Here is a 27992-nt window from a genome sequence, read left to right as displayed (position 1 = left end):
GCACGTGTTCTTCATGTGAATCTGCTGATTCACATGGGCATTAAGGGAATCTTGCAGGTGAAATCATGGCACGATATCACTGCCTGTTGCTCTGGCCATGTGAATGCTAATGGATTAATGCAGTACCATCCACTCGGTGTCTCCCAAGCTGAGGGAGGAAGGAAGGGAGAAGTGCCATGCAAGATACACTTCGGAAGTTGGGTGTCACATTGTAGCACACACTGCCTACTTAATCAACAGGACACATCATTACATTTCAGCATTGTGCTGTGGCTACATCTAAATTAGGTGAGGATTCCTGGGTTCAAGACTTGCAAAGCTGTAAGAGAAAAGAGTTAAAGGCAGCTTGACATGTGATGGGCTCTTCAACATTGCAGTAGCAGGGCTAATTGCACACCATCCAGTGCAGGAGATGCACACAAGCAGCAGTGTAATTGCACACTGGGTAACAATGTTTCCCCAAAACTGTTTTTCCAGCTTTAACAAAAGGCTAGGCTCAAAAAAACCTCAGCCATAGTTTTTAAGACAACTCTACCCCGTCCCACTGCTGAACACTGCTACTCCACTAAGAGGTGCAGCAAGGAGGAATGTGTGCCTGAACTGCAGCTGCTCAACCTCTGGGTCCACAGTCTTCTTTCAAACTATATGGGAGCCCTAGGAAAGCTTCCCCATCCTTGAGGTATATCCTACTCCACATCTTTATCTTCTGGAGATGTGGCAGAGTCAACACAGCAGCTTAATTCCCACCTCATGTATGACAAAAAATTGTATTTAGCTTTCAAAAATTGTACCAGACTTGATCAACACAAAGGTAGTCCCACCAAGAAGTTAGTTTAATTGTGGTGCCAACAGCAATCCACTAGCCTTTGGTGCCAGGTGACTGAGTATCCCACCAGAGGCAGAGCAATGGAAATCCATTACTGAAGGATGTACAAGTCTCCTCGCAAAGGGCAGCAGAGGATGACACCCCAGGAGTGCTGCCCTGCCAGACAACGGGCTCCACCTGCACCATCACCCCCCTCCAATGGGTCGGTACCCCGGTACAGCTGAACTGACTGCCCCTGCCACAGGCATTAGGTCAGCACCATCTTCCTAGTGAAGCCTTTAAGTGGTCCTGGCTAACCATTAAAATAGCATCAAATTTAAATATCACTGAGGCTGTGTCCGTGTCCATCTGTCCATCCATCCTCCCCCCTTTGTCGGGCTATCAAAGCCCACAGCTGCTTCAGTTAGCAGTAGGGCTTTTTTTCCAGGAAGGTGCCTTAGCCTCCCAGCACTGCTAAGCATCAGCTGTCCTTGGCAACACAAACAAATCACTAGTAACGTAACAGGCCATGTGCCATTCTTGAAAGATGCAAAGTAATGCTAGTGAAACCTTTCTTACTGTTGTATTCAATTTCCAGCTGGTTTTCAACTTTTCTTGAAAATTAGTGCCTCATCCCCAAAGTCAAATATTAACTTATTTATTCTTTGATAACAAGCCATTCAGTAAGCAGCAGAACTAACGAAGTCTGGCTTACTACACTGCACTGGTGCATGTTCATTGGTGTCTAATAAGGAACAAACCTATTTGCCTTGTCCCATCCAGCCACACCTCCAGAAACAAGCATGCATTTTGCACCTTTCTTCGTTGTCGCTCAACTTCTGACTTATTTTTGCTAATTTTGCTGCTGTTATAACATCAGTGACCCTTTGAAGGCAAATAGTTATAGGGCAAGAGAGACATTCTCTCTTGGAATATAAACTAGCTAGAAGGCAGAAAATTAAATTATAAAGTGTCTAGTCTCCATCATGGAGAGAACTAAGCTAGGGTAGTTACACAACATGTCCAACAAACACAAATATCACCTGATGAAATTACTAGTGATAGAGAAAAATAAGATGATCAGTAAGGTGAAAACATATTTTGGTTTATAAAACCCAGCTGTGAAGAACAAGATTTTACCAAAAGCAGGTGAGTAACACAATGACAGATAAAAGTCACTGGTGATAAATCCTCAAGGATTTAGTTGCATTGGAACTATTAAAACATCTTACTGGATCCTAAATTAATTCAATATAAACCTGGACAAAACAGGGAGGAGCCCTGAACAGCTCACCAACTCATTTGCTTAACGCACAGCAATACCCTAGAAGTGAGACAGCAAGTACAGGTGAGGAAGGAATGGGATGAACAACATGGACACTACAGTAACAGTACACTGCTCCGTGCTGCGCCTGCACACAGAGAACAATGGGGTCCTGAACCTGCACAACAAGAGAGCAGAAACAAAACATTTTTGTAAGCAAGCTCCTTAAATCATCTGAGATGTTCAATTTACTTCTGCTTTACAGTTCAGTAGGAAAGAGCAGAATATAATTACACAGCAGTTGTTCCATATATCTACAGCACATTTTATATAGAGTTTGACTTGGGTGAAGGTCAGATCAATACTATGTGTCTTACAGTTGGTTTGTTTAGCTTTTTTTAAGGCAATACAAAGGCAAATCACCCCTTTCCTGCCCCTCCCTTGCGACTCTTGAAAAAGACATTGTCAAGGTACAGAAATAAATGTTGAAATCTAGACTTTCTGTGGACATTATGGTTGCATATTAACTACCAGTGAGAAATGCCACTGACAATAGCAGCTCTCAGGGTAGCATGGGGAGGTGCCCTTCTCCCATATGCAGAAGTGAAACCATTCAAAGGATGGAGTCCTTTTTACCTTGTGTGCTGGAAGTTTTGAAACAGTTTATCAAGTTAGTCATTTTAGGTGGGTAACAGAACTGGGCTGCTTCAAAAAGCAGTGCTTCGGCACCTCCTACAAAACAGGACATCAAAAACACTTAGAACCATCACAACAAATTATTTGCCTAAACTGAATATGCATGCACTCATATCTGTAACCCATATCCTTACTTAGCTTTTTTTTTTTTTTTTTTTCCCCTTTCTAGTAAGATCTGATCTCATCTGAAACATATGTTATTTTAGCTACAAGGTCCCCAACTTGCATACCTTGCTCTTGAAACTCTCAGATGTCACTCCTGACCACAGGAAATGATCTATGGTCTAGCCTGTCAGCAAGAACAAAGTACAAGGATGCCTGCTGCTTTATACTTGCACACCGTTAGCTGGAACCACTAATTTTACTTAGAAATTCTCCAGGACACAGGCTCATCTTGTTTTCTGTGATGCATGAAACACTGCTGCACAAATTAACGGCCAGTAAACCTGTGCGCTTAATGACTTTCAAAATAGGGGGCACACACTAAAAAATGCAGAGGTACTCTACAGCTGTGGTCCCAAAGCTACAACAGAAGTCCATCATCCTGGGACCCTGACACAGCAGAACAATTTTTTTCCCCAAGGACAAGAGAAACCTCTAATCCCATATAATTCCTAAATGGCATTTCTAAAAAAAACCCAAACCAAACCAAACCACACCACTAACTCTCAGTTTCGTTGGTAAGTGGCATGGGATTTATTCAACCCAGGAGCATGATAAAATTCTGGACAGTTTTAAGCTTTCTATGGCAATTCTGGAAAAGCCTAGGGACCTAAGCAATGTGCTAGCAGTAAACTGAAGCTGAAATGATTGAGATGCTCCCCATGACCACCAATAGCAAAGGAGTTCCCACAGAGCACCATCCTGGGTTTCTACCATCCCACAACCTTTTAAGTCCTTTACCAGGACCTCTATTTAGGCTACATGGGATTTTTTTTTTTGATGCTGGAAAAATCACTTTGAGGACCCTCAGAGAGTTTGCTGTTGTGGTAAAATGCACAAGCACCACAAAGTCATGCTTTCCGTACCTGTACTCCTAGCCACTGTCTCTGTTTCTGATCAGGCTCTTTCAGCTGTGCCCACTCAGTACAGCCCTGAAGCACGTACAGTTGGATGCCTGCTCAGCAGTCTTAGTTACCAGAGCTGGTCTCTCAACCCTTACCCCTGCTTCCTGACACAAGTCAGCTGATTTCTTGTATTAGCAGATCCACCTGCCAAGCTCCCTGCTTGGTGAACAGAGACAAAGCTACCCGGAGGAAGCCCATAAATTCACAGGGTGCAGGCATGGCTGGCTTGCTTGCAGGGCAGAGTGTGCTCTTGCCGACAGGGAAGGCAGTGGGGTGGCAATCCCCTCGTCTTCTGGACAGAGCAGCACCCGGTGCTGCCCCACCAGAGCGGTGGGACCGAGGTGGTCCTGAGGCTCACGCAGTCCAGGAGGCTGGCAGAGATGAGTCACCCCTGCAAACAGACCTGGGAGGCAGCAGAGCCACCAGCACGGGGTCGGGGGGGGGGGGGGGGGGGGGGGGCCTCTTTTAGGGACAGGGCACCAAGCGATGCAAGGGGAGAGGGGCACCCTGTGCTGCTGAGCATGCAGCCCAGAGCTGGAAGAGAGAGGAGATTGCTGCGGAAGAGACACGAGCCCCAGGGAGAAGCCAGCACAGCATCGCTGGGATCCAGGGGATGGAGACAGCCTGGGTCTCACACACACTGCGGGGGCCCTGGCAGCCAGGGACCAGGCCTGCATACATCCTCCCATCCACTGCTGGTGAGACACCATTTGCTTTCCACCAACTGCACAGACTTTGGAAAAGCAGGTGCATCCAAGAAGCACTTTAAAAAAACAAAACAAAACAAAACAACAACAAAACAACAAAAACAACCCCAAACCCAACCAGTTTTATTAATTGCAAGGAAGAGCGAGTCAGTAACAACAGCACAGGCTTTCCCACTATCTGCCAGCATCACCTGCCACCTCTGGCAGTCATGAAGGATCCCTGGGCCTGTCTCACACTGTGCTTGTCAGCATGGTGATGAAGGAGACACAGGAGGGATCGAGTACAACGCCTACATCATTAGTCTGTAACAGAACAACACGCATGCCTTGCTACCGTGTCTGAAACTCCACAGGTTCAGTGGGGCAAGGAGGTTGGAGAGGCTCCCACTCCTGATGTGAGGGATAAAATGAGATCTCTGGCCAGGGAAAGACAAGTGATTTACACGAGACATTTCACTTGAGAGTAGGATGAGGAAGCAGGGACTCAACCTTTATTTGGGAGCTACCGTAGCTTGCAACAAACAGGATTTCTGATGAAGACAAAACCCATATGGGGTAGCCAGAATGACAGAACTGCAAGTACAAAGCACAGCAAGTGGCACCAATGCTCACACCAGAACTGCCACAACCCATCACAGTGAGGGACATCCTCTCTGGTGACCTTCCGCTGCAAGGGACAGGACTTGCAGAAATATGTCAGAGTCAGATGGGAAGAAAATTTCCGAAAAAGACAACGCTTTGCTGAAAACGTTTTCCTGCCAGGCCTTTCTGGTTCAAACACGGAAGGTATCATTTTGGAAAACCTCCACTTGAGCTATGCTGTCACCCTAACAAAACACTGATTCCCCCCTGCCACATGCTATACATTTGGGACAGGCAAGGAAGAAAGGGCAGGTACTTAGGAGACAGTGCCCTGGTTTCAGCTGTACCCTGGCCTGGAGGGGCAACGTTAGTGCTGTGAAACCTCACTGCAATGTTGGGATGCTGGAAAAATAAAAACCTTCACTCCAAGACCAGGCAAGTAGCCTGGGCAGACTGCTACTAAGCTGTACCCTGACTCTTCCTTATGTAACTTTTAGATCTATTTTTGCATAGAATAATCAACTAAAAAGGAGACTGTCATCTATCAGGCATTCTCTCACAGATAACCCAGTAGAAGGCTCCTGCACAGAGGCACATCTCATGTGCCAGTTCAAGGCAGGTTTCTTTTGCCTTTGATCATTTCTCCCATGAATAAGTAACACCTAATGAAAGTGCTCTTATCCTGACAGTATTTGTATTATGATGCCCAACTGCTATTCATATGCCTCTCCTGTGACAGTCCCTTGTTAAGATTACAGTAGCAAGGGCAGGAGATGCGTGGACACGGACACTGCCTAACAAAAGTGCTTAAAGGAGTTGTTTAGCTTAGTACCAATTTCTTATTTCAGACTTTAGGCCTAAAGATTGCTGGATTAACCCCCTTCATGGAGTCTTTTACACACAGTTTTCTCTAACACACACATACTTATACATGACAAAATTAAAGCCTTCATCACTGTAGGCTCATCCTCCATTTAGGCGGCTCCACAGCCAACACTGCTTGAGCAAGCACTTCTGCACACACCATACAGTGCATTGTTTGCCATTTTGCTGTCTTGCTACATACTTAAGAGTGGACAAACTGGTACCTCACATTCACACTCGTGCTTACACCACCATCAACCTTGGTGCAGTTCCACAGGGAGGAAGTCTCAAATGTGGTATTGGCCATGGCCCTGCCAAGTACATAATTTATTTTAGGCAAAAGGGTACAGTTTAATGATGGAGAATGGCTAAACCAACCACCACTCTTCAGCTACCATGGTTTGATGTCCACTCAAACTCATCACTGTTGCCTAAGGATTGGCCATAGAAGTTACTACCATGTAAAACCCTTTGACCCTGCTGCCTTGTATTGGGAGGTTGCCTAGAGGTATCTACTACACACAGAAAGCCAGCAAGAGCTTTTATGAAGCTACCGGATTAGACTGAACTTGCTTTCATGCGTATTCATAAATGCTTGTATTCTTGCATGTTTCTGTAAGAAAATGCTAAATCATTTAGTCACAGATAATGTCAGAGTACAGCTCATCTTTTAAAAAGAGTGCCTTCCGTACTTACCATTCCTAATTTTGCTGTTGCCTGACAACTTTCCTTTGCAACAGTTGCTAAGCAAAATATTTGCAATTCAGCTTACTATCACAACTGATACATGGCGATTGTTCCTAATGGTTACACAGTAAAAATACATGGTACATGGCTGTTGAGTTTTGTTCATTTTTTGACATACCCATTTTGGTTTGTTTTTTTTTTTTTTTTTTCTGCTTTGTTTTTGTTTGTTTGTTTGTTTTTTGTTTGTTTGTTTTTTGTTTTTGTTTTGTTTGGTTTGGGTTTTTATGTTTGTGGTTTTTTTTTTTTTTCAGATCTGTGACATCCAGGGTATTTCATTCTTTACTTAGGGAGTGCCTAAATCATTTCTACTGAAATATATGCATGGACGGATACAGTAGGAATAATAAAACTAACAGATCCTTAATCCTGCATCATATTACATTAGGAAAAAAACAAAACAAAAAACAAACCAAGCCACAAACAAAAAAATACTGACAAGAAATAGATAACCCAAACAGTAGGACATGCAGTTTGTGTGCAATCTACAAGTCATCATTGCCATGACATTTGTCATCTGTTTTCTCAGCTAAGGAATCATCTAAGTGTGGCAAGATGCATGCAGATGACAGATAGCAGTATTAGTTACCACATGGAAGTCAAATTACCCGTGTCCTGGTTTTGCCTAGGACAGAGTTAATTTTCTTCCTAGTAGCTGGTACAGTGCTGTGGTTTGGATTCAGTGTGAAAATAATGTTGATAACACACTGATGTTTTAGTTGTTGCTAAGTAGCATTTAACTTAAGGATTTTTCATCTTCCCATGCTCTGCCAGTGAGCAGGTGCACAAGAAGCCAGGAGGGAGCATGGCCAGCAGATCTGACCCGAACTAGCCACAGGGATATTCCATACCATAGGGCATCATGCTCAGTACAGAAACTGGGGAGCGGTTGGCTGGGAGGGGTCAACGGCTCCTTGGGCATTGTTCAGTGGGTGATGAACAACTGCATCATGACTCACTTGTCTTTTCCTGGGTTTTCTTTCCATCTCTTTTTGCTATATTAATTTTCATTACTATTAGTATTTTCTTTTATTTTAGTTACTAAACTGTTCTTCTCTCAACCCACAAGTTTTACTTCTTTTTTTTTTTTCCAATTCTCCTCCCGTCCCACTGTGAGGGGGAAGGATTGAGCAATCAGCTGCATGATGCTTAGTTGCTGGCTGGGATAAAACCACAACGCTCTGGTACAAGGAACATTTATTGCCACTTGTTTCAGAAGACCTAAAAACCTCATTCCAGCAATATTCATACAAGGTCTGTCAATAACTACTGAAAACAGATATCTTGCTAGCACCCTAAGATATCCACCACAAATCATCTAATTAGAGGAATTTGGGATTGTTTCCAGAAGTTCAAGTAGCTTTCCATTTCCCCTACAATAATCCAGTTCAGTGTAAAACCAATATAGAAAAGTTAATTCAAGACAGACTCTACTACATTTTTAGTATTTGTGGCTAAAGAAACTGTACCATAGGTTAGCAGTAATAACTAGCACCCAACAGAATAGGAAGCAGGAACTCTTCTCCTTTCCTGCTGAAGTACAAAAGAGTAAATAAAAGTCAACTTTGTTGGAGAAAAGACAAAAAAAAAAAAAAAAAAAAAAAAAAAAGAATGGTCCTTCTGACATTACCAACAGACACATGGACAGGTTTATTTCAAGCTTGTGCCTAGACTAGCAAATCTCTCCTATTCTCCTTCAGGCCAAGAGCTTCCTAAGCAGGTAGGTCCCAGTAACGAACAGGATGGTCAAGAGAAGTTCTTCCTTCATTGGCTTTGGCTTCATCATGGCAAGGGGAAAGGTACACCGCTCCGTCATTTCTCTTCCATTCATATAAACTTCACCCTTGGATGTTAATCAGACTTTTCAGACAAGACAGAAAGAGTGACAGAAAAAGACCTTTGGAAGCATGGGGGAAAACAGACCCGCAATTCCTAAGAGATTATAGAAATCTTCAGAAATGGCATTGGAAATCAGCAGCAATACAGGTTGCTGCCATAAGTTGAAGGTCTAAGGAGGACAAGGCAGGTCTTCACAAGTGAACTGGTACTAGACTGAAGAAGAGAAAAGCCCCATGATGTGTTATGTGTATGTGCAGAAATGAGTTTGCTAGGAGAGAGAAAGAAACAGAGGGATCTCCCTTCTGCAGAAGGAGTAATAGGAAGGTAAATCGCAATCACACCCTGCCTTGGGCCCCATGGAAGTTTGCTACACAGTGATGCCCACACTGATAGCAAAGGTAAGCGATAGATGGTGCTGCAAAATTATACCTTCCCTCTTGTCCAAAACAATATCTCGACAACTAATTTGAATTTTACACTTGGTTCTCCACCACTACAACTGCTTGTATTCAGTACTGGCCAAATTGCTGAGTGACACCCACCCAAACTCTTACACCAAGGGGCACGGTTCCATTTCCCAGACTGGTCACTGTTGAGCCTGGATAGCTTCTTGCACTAATCTCAGGCTAGAGTCCAGCCAGAACCCCCTTTGGTAGAGATCAAGTTATTATGGAATAAGTTAATTCCTGGCAAAACTCCCCTGGCTTCAAGCTTACACCGATGATAAATGCGGTTCAGCCCAATCCAGTCTTTGTTCCTAAATCCATCCATTTTCTTCTCTCCCCATAGCTCCCTCTGAGGGCTGCAGGGACAAGGTCTCTGCAAGAGAGCTGATGGCAGACTGCATAGCTGCACAGGAATACCAACATGAAACACATTGTTTCAGGGTCTCTGGTTAAGTGCTAATCTTCTTCCGGATTTGGATGCCAGCCCTGATTATGAGAAGTATGCAGTAAACAGAACCATGCCATGCGATATGTGTGCTTAACCCTCTTCCTGCTGGCAGCTGCACATCAGCACAGCATTGCAGTGGGAACAGCAAAACAATGTCTCCGCAGACTGATTGGCCTTTTGTCCTCAGCTTTGTGCTCACTGCTGCCTCCTTTGGAAAACCACTTCCACACAATGGAAGGCTGCAGAAGGATGAATGTGATTTTCACCGTAACCAGTCCCCTGGAAGTCTGCTTTATTCGGTGATCTGTGCTGCTCTGACCCAAGCATAAGGCTGGGCACCAGCCACAGCCATGTCAAACACCACCAGCAGTCTACGTGCCACTTCACAGGGAAAAGGGTATGGGTAATTAAGATCCCGCAGTGGGAGGGCTCAAGCTGATCTTGCCTGTGGGCCAGAAGAAATAATCCCACTCCCATCACGCTGAATAACCAGCGGGTGGGCTTGAAGAGCAAGGGCACAGCTGTCCCAACCCTTTCCTCACCAAGCAATCACGCAGTTGTTGCACACCACAGTAGGTATTGGCCATCACCCAGGGGCACTGCGGCTGCTGCACGAGCATCAACGCCGCGCCTCGCACACTGCGCTCCCACTCCAACTCCTGCCACACGCGCTGTGCAGCTGTGACCAAACACAACCCTACGCCAGCACCCACCACCTGGGAAGAGAAAGCGACCTGAACCAGCAGGCTGGAAGCCAGGTAAGTAATGAATTTCAGCCCCTCTCTCCCATGGGATCCTCTTCCCTCCCATGGGATCACATATCCTATCATCAGGGCACGTAGGACCTAACCTTTGCGGGACTCTTCCTTCCTCTTACGCAGTCAGATGGCCACAGAGCATTGTGCTTGTAGGGGAAACATTTTCTTCCTGCACAAATGAGGCAATCCAACACAGAAAGTGGAGTTTTCACAGTATGATGTTCAACTTGGTACTTAGCAAGCCTAGCTACACTTATTAGCGGCCCAAGACCTCCTCACAACCTACCTCCTACATCCTATGCACTGCACTGACAACTGCCAGAGGAAGTTAGTCATTTCCACATTACACTGTCTCCCATGCCATGAGCCAGCCAGCCCATTTCTGCACGCAGGTAAGGTATTGTTAAGTGAATTAAAATTTATTTCTTCCCTTCTCAGCTGCCAAAACAGCTAAGCCCCTTGCATTGCTTAGCAGACTACTCTCTAGCACTTTTTTTTTCTTACTTCCTGATGCTTAAGAACCCAACCCTGATAATTTTAGAGCCTGTCTCCAGATCTCTGTGTGGTTTCTCTCTATTTAGGCCTGCTGTAGGCTGAGCACTACCCAGGAAGACTCAGCACGGAGCCCTGACATGTTCAGTGCTGCAGACTTTGAACTGCACTTGATGCACAGTTTGCAGAGCAGTACAGGTCCATATGAACAGCGACCAGGCAGCAAAAGCAGATCAGATCACAGCACCATGCATTTGCTAGGGAATAAAGGCACCCATCAGCAGAGCCGCTGCAGCAGAGCATCTCCCTGCTGACAGGGGATTTACTCAGCTCACTGTAGCAGCAGCCAGCCCAACAGGGAAGCTCCAGCTCCCAGGCATGAGAAGCCAACCCACAGCACAACCCTTTGGCTCCCCAAACTCCCTACAGCAGCCTTGCCACTCTTTAAAGATGGGGATGAGACTACTGGTACCTGTTCATGGAAGAAGTCTGGTATTCTGCAAAGCAGCATGGCAAAGTCTTCAGGTTTTGAGCTTTCAGACTTGGAGGGCTAAAGACTGCACTTGCTGAGCAGCTTTGTTTCCTCAAAGCTCCAGCAACTGGGTTCGCGGGAACTGCTCTGAGCTCTGGCAATCTCTGCAGGGCCTAAGAGGCGGCGGCTAATGTTCCTGCACAGGCAACAGAAGCAACTTCTTTCCCAGCTCAGCAGCTGCTATGCAGCGGTTCTTTGACCAGCACTCGCTTCCAGAAGGCGGGAGACTGCATTGGACGTGAAAATGAGAGAGATGCCAAATCCCAGTCCAGGGCCAGTGCTTGGGGAACCAGGCAGTGTGATGTTCAGAACACAGATTCATCGATATTTATTTCCACAGCAAAAACAGTTAAGAGGTTTGGGGGCTTTTTTTTTTTAGAGTCTCTTCAGATTTTTCCAATTCTGCTGCTCCCTCACTGTGAGGAGCCATCTAGGTTTAGCTCTTCTCCCTCTTGTTTTGGTAAATTAATTTTAACACCAATTAAGTTATTTCATCTGGCTCACAGTTTGTGTCCACAAGCAGTTACATTGGAGCAGTGCAGAGGCTGTGCCTTGCAAGGGAGAGAAGGAGCAGCTGGGGACACGTATTTCTCAGTCAGCTCATCCAGCCCCCTTACTCTATCAAGCCATAAATGTAGTCTCACTGCTTCCAACATTACTTACTTGTGTCAGGCAGATTTCCATTCCCCCACTCCAAACCCCTTCCCCCGTAATCTCTGATATCTTGCATGGTTAGGGGTGGTTTTAAACTGCATTCCTACCTATGGAGAGTTGGCAGGGCGGACAGTTTATTCTTTTCACATGCAGACTAGAACTGTCACCTGGTCCAAGCTGCAAAAATTCAAGGAATTTGGGCAGGGCTTAAAGAAAATGAGAAAGCATTTCTTTGCTTTCCAACCTAGTAAAAGGCATTCAGAAGCCTGGAACAGAGCACAAACCTCAAGTTGCTTTGGCTGTGGGAGCCAGGTCCCCTCTGCATTTGCTGTAGCTCCAAATACCATATCGCTGAGGGACTGGTTTAATGTCTGGCATTGACCACTTTATTGACAAGCTGCCATTAAAGTGGGCAGTCCCACTCTGCACTCACCCTTCACTTCCCCCATCCTCCTCTTAACAGAAGGCTCAGCAGAATCAACTCTGTTATCTGGCTGCAAACTCACTTTTCATAGCATTGGCAGGTACTGGTCATGGGTGCATCCAACTGAGAATGAGTGACAGATAAGCACAGTCAGACTGAAGGTTGTGAAACTGCATCTGGAGTGAGTCTTGCCCCAAATAAATGGATGAAGAGAGAACACTCAGCACTCGCATATGCAAAAGTTAAACAAATTAGGTGCAAAACATAAGATTTTGGCAGGTCTTTGGAATCATCAGGGACTGCCAATTTGACTATACCTTATGTCATCCTCTGGCAAACTGTCTAGAATACACTTTACAGAGTGCAATTACACAATACATTTATTCAGTCCTTTTGTAAGGCTGCAGAAGTACCAAAGTTCACTAGCCAAAAAGCAGATAAGTGCTACATAAACTACATTAAGGGCTCTGGAATATGTTATCCCCAATATACCTATGTAAAATATTTTGCCCGCTCATATCGTCAGAAGGCAAAGCAAGTAGCAAATGGGGGGGGGGGGGGGGGGGGGAAGGGGGGGGCATAAATTTACTCTGATAGAAACAGGCATGTCTAGCTCATATTTCTATTCTCTTCTACTAAGATTGGAAGGGCAGTTATTGTTCTGGTGTGCTGCAACTTCATGACAAATAAGCATCCCTACAAAACCTTGTGAAGGGTTCACATGAGAAGAAGTCATAGGAGAATGTGACTTACCAATCACCACACAGGAAGGTCAGAAGGGAACAGAAACCCAGGCAAGTTTTGCCAGTGCCTCACTGTTTGCTATAGCATGAGGACAGTACTCACACCCAGAGGCATGCTTATCCAAAGGACATGTCTTTACTTCGTACTGGCACTGATGAGGAGCTTTGCTCTTTGCCTGGTGAGCTGTTCCTTTGGATGGGCTGTTCAGACTGAACCCACACCTTCGATTCCAACAGCCTGACTGTGTCCAGTGCAAACACTCCCCTACCTCAAGCCTGCCTGCTGCTGCCCTGCTCAGAAGCAGAGCAAGGCTTGCTCAGGGGCTGCCGAGGCTCACTGCCAGTGGGGGACTGCCAAATAAGCTCTGAAGGAAAGCAACACCACGTCTACATAAAAGAGATTAAGATAATTATTAAAAACTTACTAACAAAAAGTTTCAAAAGCTCTTTCCAGCACCACATCATTTTGTTAGTGTATCAGACCATGAAAGCCAGGTACCCATCTCAGCAGAACAGCAATTTTCAATCCAAAGCATATGAGATCACTGAACACAATGGCAGAGTAAGATGGGAACCCAGACTTCCCTTCCCAGCTTTTGGTACTGAAAGAGGAGCAAGGAAAGGAAGGGACAAGAGGAGGAGGGAGAATTTGGGATAGGGAAATACAGGTAGAAAAAGAGATGTTAAGGAATACCATCGGAGGCTTTAAACTCAAGGCAAAATTTAACAAAAAATAGTATGCTGATAATTTTATTCTCTTTGGTTACACCCACATCAGAAACTCACTACCAAATACTGCTATACTACACGAGCAGAGTTGAAAGGGTGCGGAAAAGGGGAGATCTACACTTGCAATTTTGTAGCAACACGCTGAAAGCAGCCATCTGAAGCTAAAGATGACCAATACCGAAGCACCACTCCAAAATAGTTTGCCACTAGACCGCATCCAGAAGAGAGACTGGGAAGCACTCAAGCAGGGTGTGCTGGTAGTGGCTGTGCCATCACCTAAACCCAACAGCAAGTCAAACGCATGGTGCTAGTGCAGAAGAATATGGAATTGAAAATAATTTCTTTGAGTCAAGTGGACTGTAAGCAAGTACCACAAACAGAGAAGCAACTTTTATCTCTTATGTACCATAATGAGCACAAGTGGTCTTAAGACAACACTTACAAGTAAAGGGAAAAAAAAAAGTCCATTTAAAATCAGTTACCATCTCTTTGGTGCTCATGGCCTTGCAGCACCTGGGAAGCAGGCTCCTAGAGGAGAGCTCTGTGGTGCTGGGTGGTGTAAAAACACTGTCCCTTTCCCCAGTTACCCTGCAGGCTATGAGCATGGCAAGAGACTGCAGGAAGATGCAGAGAGTTGCAAAGGTGGAGCGCGAGGCAACGGGCAGATTGCTTGGGCTAGCAGGCAGAGATCTTGGCACATCATGGGGCCCACCGCGCAGATCTCTGGCCACTGGCAGTCTAGGACTTGCTCCTCACCTTACTGACCACTTTGATCTACATGCCAACAAATACGTTTTCAGTCTTTCACACAACTCAGTGACAACAGCAGATTTCTGGGCCAATAAGGTAAGAATATAAACAGCAGTGGCAGAGGCTGACAGCATGCATGAGATCCTGAGGGGCGAGAACATCCCTCCCCTCCACAGCTAATTCCAGAGCACATGGAGCAAACTCATTCTCAGAGGTTGTGTCTCTATCCATTTCACCAGCTGGGGGCCATGATGTGGACTGCACACCTTATAGCGCTTCTATTGCCCAGCACCACACAGGAATGAAGCCTGGAAAAGCTTCATGATAATCTCCCAACAGCAAAATGAAAATCCCATGATGGCAGTCAGTTTTGGAGTGGGGGTGGGTTTTGGGTGTGGATGTTGGGGGGTTTTTTTGGGGGGGTGGTGTTTGGTTGTTTTTTTTGTTTTGTTTTTTTTGTGGTGTTTTTTTTTTATTTTAAACTTCATCCTTAGTTCAAAAAGTCTTTTAATTTTTATGACCCCATCACAGGCTAAATACTGCAAATGAATACCCTACTCAGCTGCTGAGTGCAGCATGCCTGCCAACTGATGGCAGGCACCTGGGTAGCTAGGTATTTTACCACTGCAGGCCATTTGCTTGCTGCAGTCGCATGCGCGCACCCACCCTCACCCCTTCTCACCCAGCAGGGCTCTCCACTTCATAAAAGCTGCCCACACTCTTTCCTCACCACCATCCTCCTCCTCCTCAAGAGGGAAGAGCCTGAGTTACAAGCTTCATCTCGGGATGTAAAAATGAGGAAGCAGAACAAAGGCTGGAGACAAGCATGCTGGTACTGCCCTCCTGTCAGGGTATGAAGGGGAGGGCAGCAGAAGCCTTCAGGAAAGCCAGCTCATTGCTCCCAAAAGGAGAAGTGGCTGAAGAATGCAGCAGAGGAATGTGTCTGCCTGGAAGCCCCAAGTCCTGTAGAAAGAACCTGCAGGGCCAGGAGCTGAAGTCTCTTGGCCTTGCTTATGAGGTTAGTAGTTCGGTGGAGGGGGGGAGAGCACAGACACTGTGCATAGGGACAAGAAGGTACTCTGGCAGCAAGAGGAGACATTGAGCCTGCTGCAATGAAGGGATTTTCTACCATGTAATAAACCAAATGTTAAGCAATGCTACATCACACCTTCAACGCCACCAGCTGCCCTGCAAGTTCCACCCAACACCAGTGTCCTCTGACATAGCTCGCAAAGAGACAGCTCCTTTCTGACCAAGGGGCAGCAGGAGATCGCCACGAGCTGGGCACGCCAGCTCACCTCCACAGGGCTCCGGAGCTTCTCCCTGCTGTGGGAAGCCAGCTCGACAAGAGAGGCAGCGTGGCCTGTGCCAGGTTTGCCCCGTGTCCCCTGCACCTACCCACGGGCCATCAGCAGTAATTACCTCTCACAGAACTGCAGGCAAAAAGCTGTTCCAAGCTCTGCAAACACAGAGGATATTACGCTTCAAGTGTTTTAGTTACTGTAAGCAGTTCACTAATTACAGTAGTAATGACTGGATTATGGCCAGTTAGCAGCTTTAAAAAACCAAGCCATTATAGGAGGGGGAGGGAAATACTCCTTTCCTAGGATGGAAACAGCTTTCAGTTGTCCACCCTGTAGGAGGCTGTTCAGTAGCTGGCTGGGTCACACCATTTGCAATGGGCTGAAACAGCAAGGAGCAGTGTAATGTGTCACTAAATGATACACTGGCACATGAAAATTATCAGTGTTGGAGGAGGTGTGATTGCAGGGGTAGAAGGTCTCCTGTTCATACGCTGGCCCCGTCAGCTCCAACACCTCTGCATGGATGGGCCCAGGAGACATGATGCTGACAGGTGTGTGCACACTGTTACCGACACAATGCCATGCTTGTGATGCTTTGTTTCAGCATGCAAGGAGTTGTGAGTACTGGCATTTTAGAAACTCTTCGACAGAGACCTGCTAGCTCCAACCAAACAGCTGAATGCAAACACCCGCAGTATCAGGAGCCAAAGGCACTCATCAGAAATTGCCACTAGAAATTTCCTTTGACTAGCAATTGTTGCCAGCACTGGAAGGACCACTGTATTAGGCGTTAATCCCTCAGTCCCTCCAACTGCTAAAAATCCATACAAGGAGCATCCAGGGAGGCTCCTGGCACACTTGACTCTTGCGTACCTTCTTGCTCTTCCGCAGCATCTGACTGCAGAGCAGTCTTTGCAGAAAAGCAGCTGGACCAATGGATCCCTGCAAGAAGTCCTATCCCATTACACAGAACCTGCAACAAGGAGGACTGCCAGCTCCAGAAAATGAAGATTTTTGTGGCCATGCCTTTACCATGGAGGGCCAGAGGTCCCAGATGCACAGCCTACTCCTTGAAGGGCACCTTTTACCTTGCAGCACCTTCCACAAGAGGAAAGGAATATCCTATTTTACAGAAGAAATCCCCAGTGTGTTGAAATCACGATGAAGGGAACAATGCTCACTCCCAGATGACTACGCTGACGGTACTGCCAGCAGCATGTCCCTGTGGGTTGGACAGCTCTGCCTAACCAAGGAAAGCCAACTCCTTGCACCCCCACCACCCACTTTTCCCTCTCCACTTGCCCTAGGAAAAGCAGGTCCCTAGATCCCTCACCAGACCTCACCCACAAATGCCACCCCACGGTGGTGATACCCCATCATTGTGTCCCCTGCACAAGCTTTTCAGTGCCCCTCCTCAGCAGCATCTTGCTCTGCTTAGGCTCCTTGTTTTCCTCTCCCTTCAGAGGTCTTCAGCTGAGGACTGGCAGAAACTGAGTTTGGTATCGCTGGCTGGAGGGTGAGGATTTCTGGCAGGAGAAAAACAGTGGATCTGGGCATCTTGCCCAGAGTGAGTTCACACTTGGCTCACCACAGCTGGAAATAGTCTCATCCCTGGCCAGAGTTCCCCAACGGCTCAACAAAACCCTCGGGAAACGGCAAGTCTCCACGCGTTAGCCATTTTGAAACAGACTGGTTCATGTTCATGAATGTACTCCCCCGCTGCCCCCACCCAGCCTTCTCTGTGCAGTGCAGCGCAGCCGCCTGCGAGTGCCGCTGCCAAAAGGTGCTTGATTAGCAAGCACTGACTCTTTGATTAGCTGGGCCTCCCTTTCTGCGCCGAGCCAGGTGTGGCCAAGTCCAACGCTTCCTCTGGAGATGCTCCTCCTGCACAGCAACACTGCGAGCAGAGCTACAGGGAAGGCAGAGGCTTGAACAAATGTACCCCCACACTCTTCCCACCACACCCTTGCATCTGAGCTACTGCTCTCCCCTCTCTCATCGGTGGGAGATCTCCACATCTCAAACCAGATAAGACATGTAGGAAACTCACCTGGAAGCATAAATACACTTAAAAAGCTGGAACTGTTTTGGCTGCAATCAAAGTTTTCCTTAGGAAATTAAGTATTTTCCGTTTTGTGATAAACCCTGGCATAGACGTGGTCTAAGCAGCTTTAAACAAAGTGCCCTTTCATTGGCATTGTTTAACAGTTAAGAAATTAACTTGCATTTTTTTCACCTGTGGAGCCAAATTTTAAAGTTTTCTGAGGGATAACAGATTAAAGTAGTAGAACTAACTCCTCATCTACTGAAGGGTAGATTTAAAAATACTGAGGGGGTTCACAGGTAAGTACACTGGGCAGCAAAAAAGCATCAGCTGCTATAGAGCCAAGGAATCTGGCCAGGAAACAGGGCTTCTGGGACACATCACTTTCCATGATGAAGAAAAGAGCACTCTGCTGGGATGTAGAGCCCATACATGGTTCTCTCACTCTCCCTCATCTCTCGGAAGCCTTTACAGGCTAGCTCCTGGAGCAAAGATGTAACAGCACAACTTCCATTTACAGCAGCAGTGAAGTTTGAGCGTTTAGCATCATATACTGCAGCAAGGAGTAACAAGTGCCTTGGCTGCCTGATCCAAAGGCCATGGAAGGCAGAAGTCCTTCCTCTGCTGCCAACTGGCCTTGGTTCAGCACCTCTGTAGGATGGGAGAGTTGTCCCCAGCCTTGTAAAAAAAAGCATGAGTATTCTGCATGAAACCTCTCCAGCCATCCAGCACTCTGCTCATAGAAGGAGCAGAGCTAACAGGCTGCCCAACCCCACTGTGCTGCGTGGCACAGAGATACAAGATTTCACAAGGGTCCCTCTGAAAATGAGGGCCATGCACAGAATGCATGAGCAGAGCCCACCTGTGCTATCCCAAAGGACAGGCCCTACACCACAGTAATAATGCACAGTCACTGCAAAGTCAAGCAGACTGCCAACGAAGCGACCTCAAGTCATCCCTGCCTTCCCGTTGACCACGTAAGCTGCCTAAGAGGATGTGGGACAAGTTGCTGCTTAAGAAGTCTGCCCTGCAGCCTCACCTGCCTGTCAACTATCCACGCTGGCGGGTTTCTGTAAGGTTGCCCAGACGCCCTGGATTGCTGTCATTCAGAGACCTACTTGAAACTGCTCCAATCTGAGCAACAGACAGGTGATATATGGACACTCACATCAGTGGTGTCCACTGTAGTGAGCGTTAATAGCCAAGACACGGCCTTTTCACCTGCCAGTACTTCCCATCTTGGCTCTAATACAATGGAAAGGCCAGTTTTGCTGTTATTTCCCACACCACAGGAATGAACGCATTTCCAGGAGGCTTTGAGTTGACATAGATAGAATAATAAATCAGAGATTCACCTGGATGAGAGACCAAAGTCCTCTCTGTTTATTCATGCATACCCCAGGCCTGTCAGTGGGAGCTGTTTCAGTGCACTGAGGGTGAAGGCCTCTGCAGAGCCTTGTTCCTGTTGTAGTGCTTCAAACCAGTAACAGATTTGGAAGAAGAAGAGAGGACAACTGCAGGTAAAAGCCCGAGGTCAGCCAGCTGCAGTACTGGTATAAAGGTTGGCTTGCAAAGGCTTGACCCAGCCCTTGCCAATAAGATACACACATTGCCAGTTGAACAGAAAAGACATGACACGAAACCAATATGGGGAAAAAATGGTTCTGCTTTACTGCCTAATAGGGAGTCAAGAGGTTAAATTGGTGCCAGGCCACACCACACACATCCTGTGACCAAGTTCTGCTCTCATGCAGTGAGGGAATGAGAACAGGGAAGGCAATGGCAGGAAGGGAACAAGAAGCAAGGTTTTTTTGCTGATCATATTAATGCTAGTGGTTTTGCCCACTTAAGCATCCTTTGGGTTGGCCCAAGGCATGCCCAGTTCTGTCTCGAGGATCTGGGTGACTGTTGAGAACCTGTACATCAGTCTCATGCATCAGGGTCAAAATAAAGCAGTGGGTGGCTCCACAGACTTCAATAAAACAGACTTTTCTGGCATGACTAGCACCAGACAAAAGGTCCTGCTGTTGACAAGCCTATTTCACCACTCTACATCAACTCTTCCCAACAGATCCAAGCTCCATGTAACATGCTTCAGCCCCAAAATCCCAGAGTTAAAACACATCTTATACCTCTATGAAGAAAAGATGACTCTGCCTTTCTTGCTAAGGTCATGTTTTTCCCACCTAGCAATTGCTAAGCATACTACACACATTTTTGCCCCCTACGTGCAGAGTTCACCTATGGCTTTGAGGGGATAAGAGCATTTTATGTTGCTACAGAAGATTTGTAGAAGTCATGCTAAGCACATTCCTTATGGTAACCATCATGTTTCCAATAGTCACACACGGCAAGAAATCAGTTTTATGTTCTTATATATAAGATGAGTAAACTCTGTTGCACTCTGTCCCCCATCCTCCTCAAACACCATTGCTTAGACTGTACGAAATACCTCTAGAAATCACAGCAATACATCCAGCAAGCCCCTGGGGCAGATGCAACACATTAAAGTGAGACCAGTCCACTGTATGTGTTGTATTTTAGCAGCTTCCCAACGTTTCCCCAGACAGCTCTCCAGTCGCTTTTCTACAGTGACTGCTTTCTGCACCTCATCATCAGAAAGAGCACAGCCATCCTCTGCTAGCCTAAGTGCACCCCAGAGTACAGCCTAAGTGTCAGGCACAACAGTCATAATCCAAAGGCGGCTGGAAAGCACTCTCAGTCTTTCCCCAGCACAGCCATGCAAATTTTCACCATCTCTGTCACTGCTGCTTGTGCCAACCTTAGGAACTCCAGGCCAAAGTCTTAAGTGGATCCCAGTGAGGAGGCACAGAAAAGCACACAGGCTCACAACCTGGCCAAGGAGGCTGATTGAACCCTGCTCTTCCTCCAGTTAAAAATGCATGAGATGTGTTAGGCTGTAGAATTGCAGCTCTCACACAGCACACACGAGAAAAGCAAGGTGCCTACAGCAGGAGCAGCTGGGGAGCATATTACTATCATTCATGCTGGTCACCTCAGTGCTGGGAAGAGCCGGTACTGTTCACTGGGTCTCCACTGTAACACACACAGCTTCTAAAAATGTGATCCCAGTGTTCACAAACACTTTTACTGAACAGGTTTACCAGGACACATTCTCACGGCTACCATTCAGTTACACTTTAGTTTCATAGCCAGACACCACCACCTCATACAAAAGTACCCACTTCATTTTAAGGGGACAAGTTCTCACCAGACAGCCAAGAAAACTGAAGTTTCCAAACAGTGTCAGCTTAAAGATGCCCTATGTGGCACGCCAGACACCCCAAGCTATACCACCGAGCACTGGAAGCAGTCAGAGAGGAAAACAATGTTATCCTCTCTAGCCTTTGCCCTTACGCACAGCAAAAACGCACAGCAAAAACGTCATTACCAAATCACATGCACAAGAATTTAAACTGGTTGCCTGAAGCAGTCAGCAAGAAATTCCCCAGACAGACACACTTTACAACACTGGGCTGGTAGCTGGATGCCTTCGAGGTGTTTTACCCTTCCCTAGAGGATTAGGAGAAGGAGCAATTCAATACAGTTTGGTGAATATTGTGTTCGCATGAGTTGATCCTTGGGATTTGTTATAGAGCTCCCTCCTCAAAGAACGCGCAGTCTCTTTTTTAACCCATGCCCACTTTCTCCTTAGTTTTCCTCCTTAAATAGGATGCTGAATAGGCAGGTAAGTCACTGCAAAGCTCACATGCCTCATTCATCATGCACCAAGAGGTTACAATGAATAATAATGTTCTTGTTAAAAAACCCACAAGCGCACATCCTGACAAAACCTGATCACAGAAAGTATGAGGCAGCTCCCACACTCAAGGACAAATAACTGATCTACAAAGCCAGATATTTCCAGAACCCCCTACAGCAACTTTTGAGTTTAATGTTTTGAAGAGCAAGTATCTGGCAATAGGCTACCTATGTTAAACAACAAAAGCTTGATCTGAAAGATAAGAGATATCTGGTGACCTATATTGCTTGCCTGTCTGACTGTAAAATAGCAGCTGAGCAAGCAGCCTTACAAATTACACCATTCTGCTTCTGTATCGATACTGGTCAGTGCAAAATAAAGCATAGAGGATCCTCAGGTGCATCAGGGCCACCTTTCCTACAGCACAGCCACACTGTGAAGACCACGCAGGGACCACCCCTCCCCGTGGCCCATCGACTACTGCACCATGTCACTCACAGCAGGAGCAGAGGGACCCAGCGCTGCACATTCACCAATAACACACATTTATTTACCTCATGGCTGTATCTATGATGGCGCTGAAAGAAATGTTAGCAAACTACAGATTAGGTGTGGTACCACACCTCTGTGTGGGTCCACAGCAGCTATCACAACTGTAGCTTCCTGGAAATCTAAATACCCTTCTCAAAATAGACCCTGTTGGGACACGAAGACACTCAAGCCAAGGGAAAAGGAAGCTGTGATTGTGACTTTTTCATTTTGTCAGAGATATTAGTCAGACTCATGCCACCTGATCTGAGCATGCTACCAGCAGGCTTGGAGGTGGGGTGTTTCCATGAGGGACCTGGGCTCCATTTGACAGGTACTTTCTGTCATTAACAACCCTACATCAAACAGGGAGGCAATTAGCACAGCAAAATTCAAATCATAATGAGAGCAGTAAGACCTGTTGGATGCAGACACGGTAGTGCTGAGAGACCCATGGCTTTTTAGGTTATGGGATTACCCTTGTATTTATTCGTATCTTTACATGCAGTGTATGGCACAGACTAGTGAGACGGGTTCTGGGAGACTACCATTTCCAACAGGGAACTTCTGTAAGTTCATGAATAACTGTACTTAGTAAGTACTTCAAGGCAGAAAAGGCGCTCCCAAAGTCTGTGCTATCACTGCTTCAGCAGCACTGTAAATCTGAACAGTGCAGTTCTCTCAGCCAGAGATATCATTTACTGCCACATTGCCACAGAAGTGCCAACCTGGTGAGGAAGAGCAGCACTGAATAAAGACAAGGTACATTTATTTCATAGATTTTTATTTAAAAAAAAAAAAAAAAAAAAAGAAAAGCATTATTATCATTCTTTACAGCATATTTAAGTTGTATGTGGCTGTCTTCTACATGGTGCAAACAAATACTGCTTCCTACTCGCATTTCCAAGATGGCAGCTATCAGGTCAGAAAGCAATTTGGCATTTAAAGCTTCCTCCCCAGCTCTACAATTTGATCAAGTTGTTTCAGGCCAGATTTTAAAATAAATCCTGAACGAGGTGCAGTTTGAGCAACCAGTTAGTGAAACAGAGTAGCCAACAGGAGAGCCTGCTGCATGTGGGGCCCGAAGGCTGACCCCTACCAGCACCCCAAAGCACTGCCAGCTTCACCCCGGTGTCATTCCTGACCTCCCCGGGACACACAGGAGGAGGTGGCAGGAGGCTGCCCTTCTCACCACTACCCTTCACCCCACCTGCAAAGATAAGCCAGGCGTGCTGAACACCAAGTGGCTCACCCAGTCCCTCAAGGCCAAATGCGGCTCCTTCCCCAAAAGCCCCCCCGGTGACTCAGGAAATGACTGACCACCACAGCTAGCCATTTGTCATCAAGAGTGAGAAATGTCCTTGTGGGCACAAGTGACAATCTCTTGGTCAGTAAGCATCCACATACTTTTTACATGGCAAACCTGCCTATCTTGACAGCCGGGTGAGACTGTTGCAGTGGTTTTCGGCAAGTTTTGCTTCATAACACTGGGAAGCAACAGGATCAGCCTTGTTACGCCTTGGCTAGTGCTACTGTGAGGCCTGACTCCAGACAGGAAAGAGAAGGGAGAGGAAAAGGCAATTAGAAGAAACTACTGAGATGAGTTCAACAGTGCAAAGGGGAAAAAAGAGACCCCCTGCACCTGCACAAAAGGCTGTGCAGAAGCTTATATCAAGTGAGAAACAGATTAATTTGTTCTGCACATTGTATTTTTTGCCACTTATGAATAGCGATGCTGTGACGAGCTCTGTAAAACCTCTTAGAGTCTCTTCTGATAGACATGAAAAATAGGCTTTGCATGGAAAGCTGCTTTCCTCCCAGGAATTGTCACTTTATCCCTAACATTGCAAAACAGTAACTTCCCAGGAAGGAGCAGGTGGGAAGAAGTGTGAGACCAGTGTCTCTGTATCATGCAAGAGGCCAAGCTTCACCCTTCAAATATGAAATACACTCTGCAGCTCACCTATTCACTCATCTCAAAGCAGCTCATGAGATCGTACCTCAAGCACAGTCTCAGAGAGTGAAGACTGTCATATCTGTCTCTCAGCACAGGTAGGAAACCTGCAAACCAGCTCCCAAAACCTCAGCAATCTCGTCCTCCTTACAGCGTGCCTGTTGAGGCTGTTACTAAAAAAAAAAAAAATCAGCAGATCTTCCTGCTTCCGATGCCTGCCATGAGACCATGCAGCCAGGAGAAGGGGAGCTGGATTCAATTCATCTTTGAACAACATCTCTAGACTGTTTGCTTCCCAAGTCTCAATTAGTCCCAGCTGCACAAAGCCACTCAGGACAGCACTGTGGCACAGCTATCCCTAGGGCCTTACTGAGCTGGGACATGAGGGGATGGGTTGGAAACAGTCAGAAAGACGCAGGCACTTCTTACGCAGACATTTGCTCACTGGATTATTGGCCATGCCACCACTTCAGACATGCTGTCTCCCCTCCCACAGAGGGCCCGAGCACAAAAGTTCTCATCTGCCTCACTGGCTGGCTTCAGCACTATAAACAATAATGACAACAATAATTCAGTACTACTTAAATCAGATTTAGTACTGTCTGATTTAGTACTTAAACAGATTTCCTGTGAGAAATTCTCTAGGTATTCCTTAGGTGAAGGAAAACCTAAAACACGTGAGTGAACCACGAAAGACTGAGCCTGAAGAAAGCCCACAGGAGTATTTGGGAAGCATGAATCTCTCCTGTTCACTTCAGCAAGCTATTAACTAACATGTACAGAAACGAACATTTAATTTTAATTGCTGCAATAATTTAATTTCACAGGTAAGAAGGGGTGACAGTTTTAATATACCACACATCCCAGGCTTATGTTTAGTGCATACCATTATCTCCTCACGTCTGAAGGAAGCAAGCCCCAAGACCTCAACAGGGCTTTTGGTCACATTCAGACCCTGGGGAAGGGAACAAGACTGTCCCCTCAATATCTGCACAGCCTGTCCAGGCTGGGATCTGGTCATCAACCCCTCTGAGGGGACATTAGTCTGACAGGCTGTAACTGGAAAGAGCCATCACTCCCAGAGCTGATCTTCCTACCTACGGTCACCAGAGGGGTGGGTCACGATAAAACAATGAGCTTGCACCCACTGGAGAAGGGAACAGCTTCAGCTGTCCATTGGCAGGAAGGGAAACAACCAAGTGACCCCACCACCAGAGGACACCTAACTATCTAGAGCTCTCCCATTCAGCAAGCTGGAGAGTGACACCTCACACATCAAATTCAACTGGTAGCAGTTGAACATCAAAAGAAATTGGCTTGGCTTATTTTGAAGCAGATGTGTTAATTCCTTAAAACTCCCCCTTGGCTTCTCCCCTCCTCTGCACAAGTAACCCAAGTTAACAGAGTAGCTCTCTGTCCCCCTCTTGTGATAGGACCAAGAGGACCTAAAATCTCCTGGAAGGAGGTTATATTAAAAGAGCATGGCCCTTACAGCACGTACCATAACTTGAGGTTTGGGACTTCCTTTTAATCCAAAGGTTCAATTCCCCCTCCTGACAAACAAGTCGGTCTCCCACTTCATAGAACATATTTCACCTCACCTTGCACCATGAAAGGCAAAAAACCCCACGGCATGATAACCATTTCCCCTCACAGCCTGTGAGCCATACTGCCCATCTCGCTCTGGGCCCCACTGGCTGTTTCGAGATATATTGGCCAGATAGAGGCACAAGACTGGAGATACAGATCACACAGCCAGGCAGATCTTTTGAAAAGGAAGAAACTTCCCTCCTCAAAGGAGTACAACTCAGTCTTCCGATAAGCCTTCCAGCACTCACATCCCAGACCAAGATTACATTCCTCTCTTTCTCCTTTGTTGAAATGTAAGCTCACATGCCATCGCCTCTTTCTCCATTAGAAGCCCTCGTTTGCGTGCTTTAATTTTCATGCTGTCTACTCTCACCACCCAAGTCCCTCCAAGCGAGGAAATCGCTGACAGCAGCTCTATAGCTATCACCTTCAATTAACTCATCAGGCTCCAGGGGAAAGACTTTTCAGTGGCACCATTTCAGACAGCTATGAACAACAGAACCTGAAAAGCCTTCATCTGGAAGCAGAGAAAGGGGAAAAGAGAGTGGCTAAAGAGGAAGAAGTGTCTTCTCACTGGAGTGCCCACCTTCCCCCCAGTTACTCCCAGCTCCTTACAGGAAGTCCCACACCTCAGGCTACATTATATATATATTAATATATCATCTACACGTAAATAAGTGATAACCTCCCCTCTAGCACAGAAGGAAGCTTTGGGGATTCTCCTGCCTGCTCGCGGCTCGGGCAGAGCAAGGCACGACCCAAACCTCCAGCCCAGAGCGAACAAGTGACCGGCTGGGAAGAGCGGCAGGAGCCCGCTGCACCCCGAGGTGCCCCTGCCATGCTAGCGCGAGTGTTGTTTCAAATTCTGCTTTATTGTTGCCTGATGAAGTGACTAAAACGGAAATGTTTCGGGGATTAGGATTCCCGAGTGATCTAATACAGGATGCGTTTGGTTTAAAGGAGGAGGGAAAAAAAAATAGAGAGAGAGCGGCGAGGCTGAAGCTCCTCCTGAGCTCCCCTCCCCACCGCCACCCTTTCGGTTTGAGAGGAGAAAAAAAAAAAAAAAAAAAAAAAAAAAAAAGGGCTGAATGTTACCATTTTTGGACATGAGCTCCGCGCAAGCCCTGCCCTAAACCACACCATTCAAACGAGAAGCCAGTTACCGTCCCGCCGCCGGGCCGGCGGGGCCGGGGCGCGGGGGGGGTCCCGGCGGGGTCCCCGCTCCGCCCGGGCGCACCTGCGGGCCGGGTGCCGGTGACAGGACGGACAGCTGTTGCTGCGGGGGGGACCCGCCGCGGCACCTCCTTCCCTCTCCCTCCCCGCCATCACCTGCCCGCTCCGCCCGCCCCCGCGGGGCCCGCCGCCGCGCCGCGCCGCGCCAGCCCCCGGGGCCGTGTCCCGGCGGGGCGTGTGCGTGGGGGGGGGGGGTGTCCGCTCCCACCTTCCTCTGCTGCTTCTCCCAAGCCGGGTCGAGGAGCAGGTCCCGGTCCCAGTCCTCCTCCGGTTGCATGTAGTCGTTGGTCTGCTGCGGGTCGTAGTGATCCATGGCTGCTGCGCCGGTGTCCCGTCCCGTCCCGTCCCGTCCCGTCCCGTCCCGGTGGGCTGCCCGCTGTGACCGGCCCGCGGCCGCTCAGCCCGAGCAGGCGGCGGCGGCGGCGCCCGCTCCCACCTCTCCGCCTTCGGCCGCGCGCAGCGCCACGACGGGGGCGGGACGCCCCGCCCCGCCCCCACCCCCGCGCCTCTCATTGGCCGGAACCCCGCGGCCGAGCCCGCACTGCCCGGCGGCGGCGCCTCGCTCATTGCGCGCCCCGCCCGTCCGTCAACGCCACCCGGCCGCCGCGATAGGGCGGGGCGGCTGCCGCCCCGCCCCGGGGGCTGAGGGCGGGCGAGCGGGGCCGTCACCCTGCGGCGGGGCGCGGTGCTGCTCTCGGGGCGTTTTTGTCTCCACGGCCCCTCACAGATCCGCTCTCACGGGCGGGACGGCCGAGCGGTACAAGGGGGTGGTTGCGCAGCGCGGGTCGCGCCAGCGTTTTGTCACAGGGAGGATGTTTTCGTCGTGACACAACCGTCCTCCCGGCCCCGACGTGAGGGCGCTCGGTTGCAGCCCTGCCGCCGCCACCCTCGAAAAGCAGCTTCGTCGTGGGGCCGCGCAGGTGTGCCCGCACCGAGGGTGTCAAAAAAAATATCAGTTTTATCTTGTTCCTGGCCGGTAACTGCTGGTCAAGGTGAGGATTGCCAGCAATGGCAGCTGAGGCTTGGCACCCGGAGCCAACAGCTGCGGTTGTGCGGTGCCACAGCCACCCA

General features: G+C 47.6%; 1 protein-coding gene across 6 annotated transcripts in view; it reads right to left on the bottom strand.

The window, feature by feature from the left end:
* The window catches only part of ACTN1 (actinin alpha 1), a 92443-nt gene extending 65048 nt beyond the window's left edge, over positions 1–27395 (bottom strand). For 4 of the 6 annotated variants that reach the window (XM_032984570.2, XM_042790992.1, XM_032984571.2 and 1 more), the window contains exon 1: positions 27130–27394. In XM_032984570.2, the coding sequence (XP_032840461.2) occupies positions 27130–27234 (105 nt within the window). In that variant the 5' untranslated portion in view covers positions 27235–27394. Of the gene's footprint in view, positions 1–27129 lie in introns of all 6 variants that reach the window. The other 2 variants (XM_042790993.1, XM_042790989.1) reach the window with 2 other exon arrangements.
* Between the last annotated feature and the right edge of the window lie 597 nt (positions 27396–27992).

Source organism: Tyto alba, unplaced genomic scaffold (assembly GCF_018691265.1).
Source record: "Tyto alba isolate M040663 unplaced genomic scaffold, T.alba_DEE_v4.0 Super-Scaffold_18, whole genome shotgun sequence".
Classification (NCBI taxonomy): domain Eukaryota; kingdom Metazoa; phylum Chordata; class Aves; order Strigiformes; family Tytonidae; genus Tyto; species Tyto alba.
This window is presented reverse-complemented; position numbering and strand designations above follow the sequence as displayed.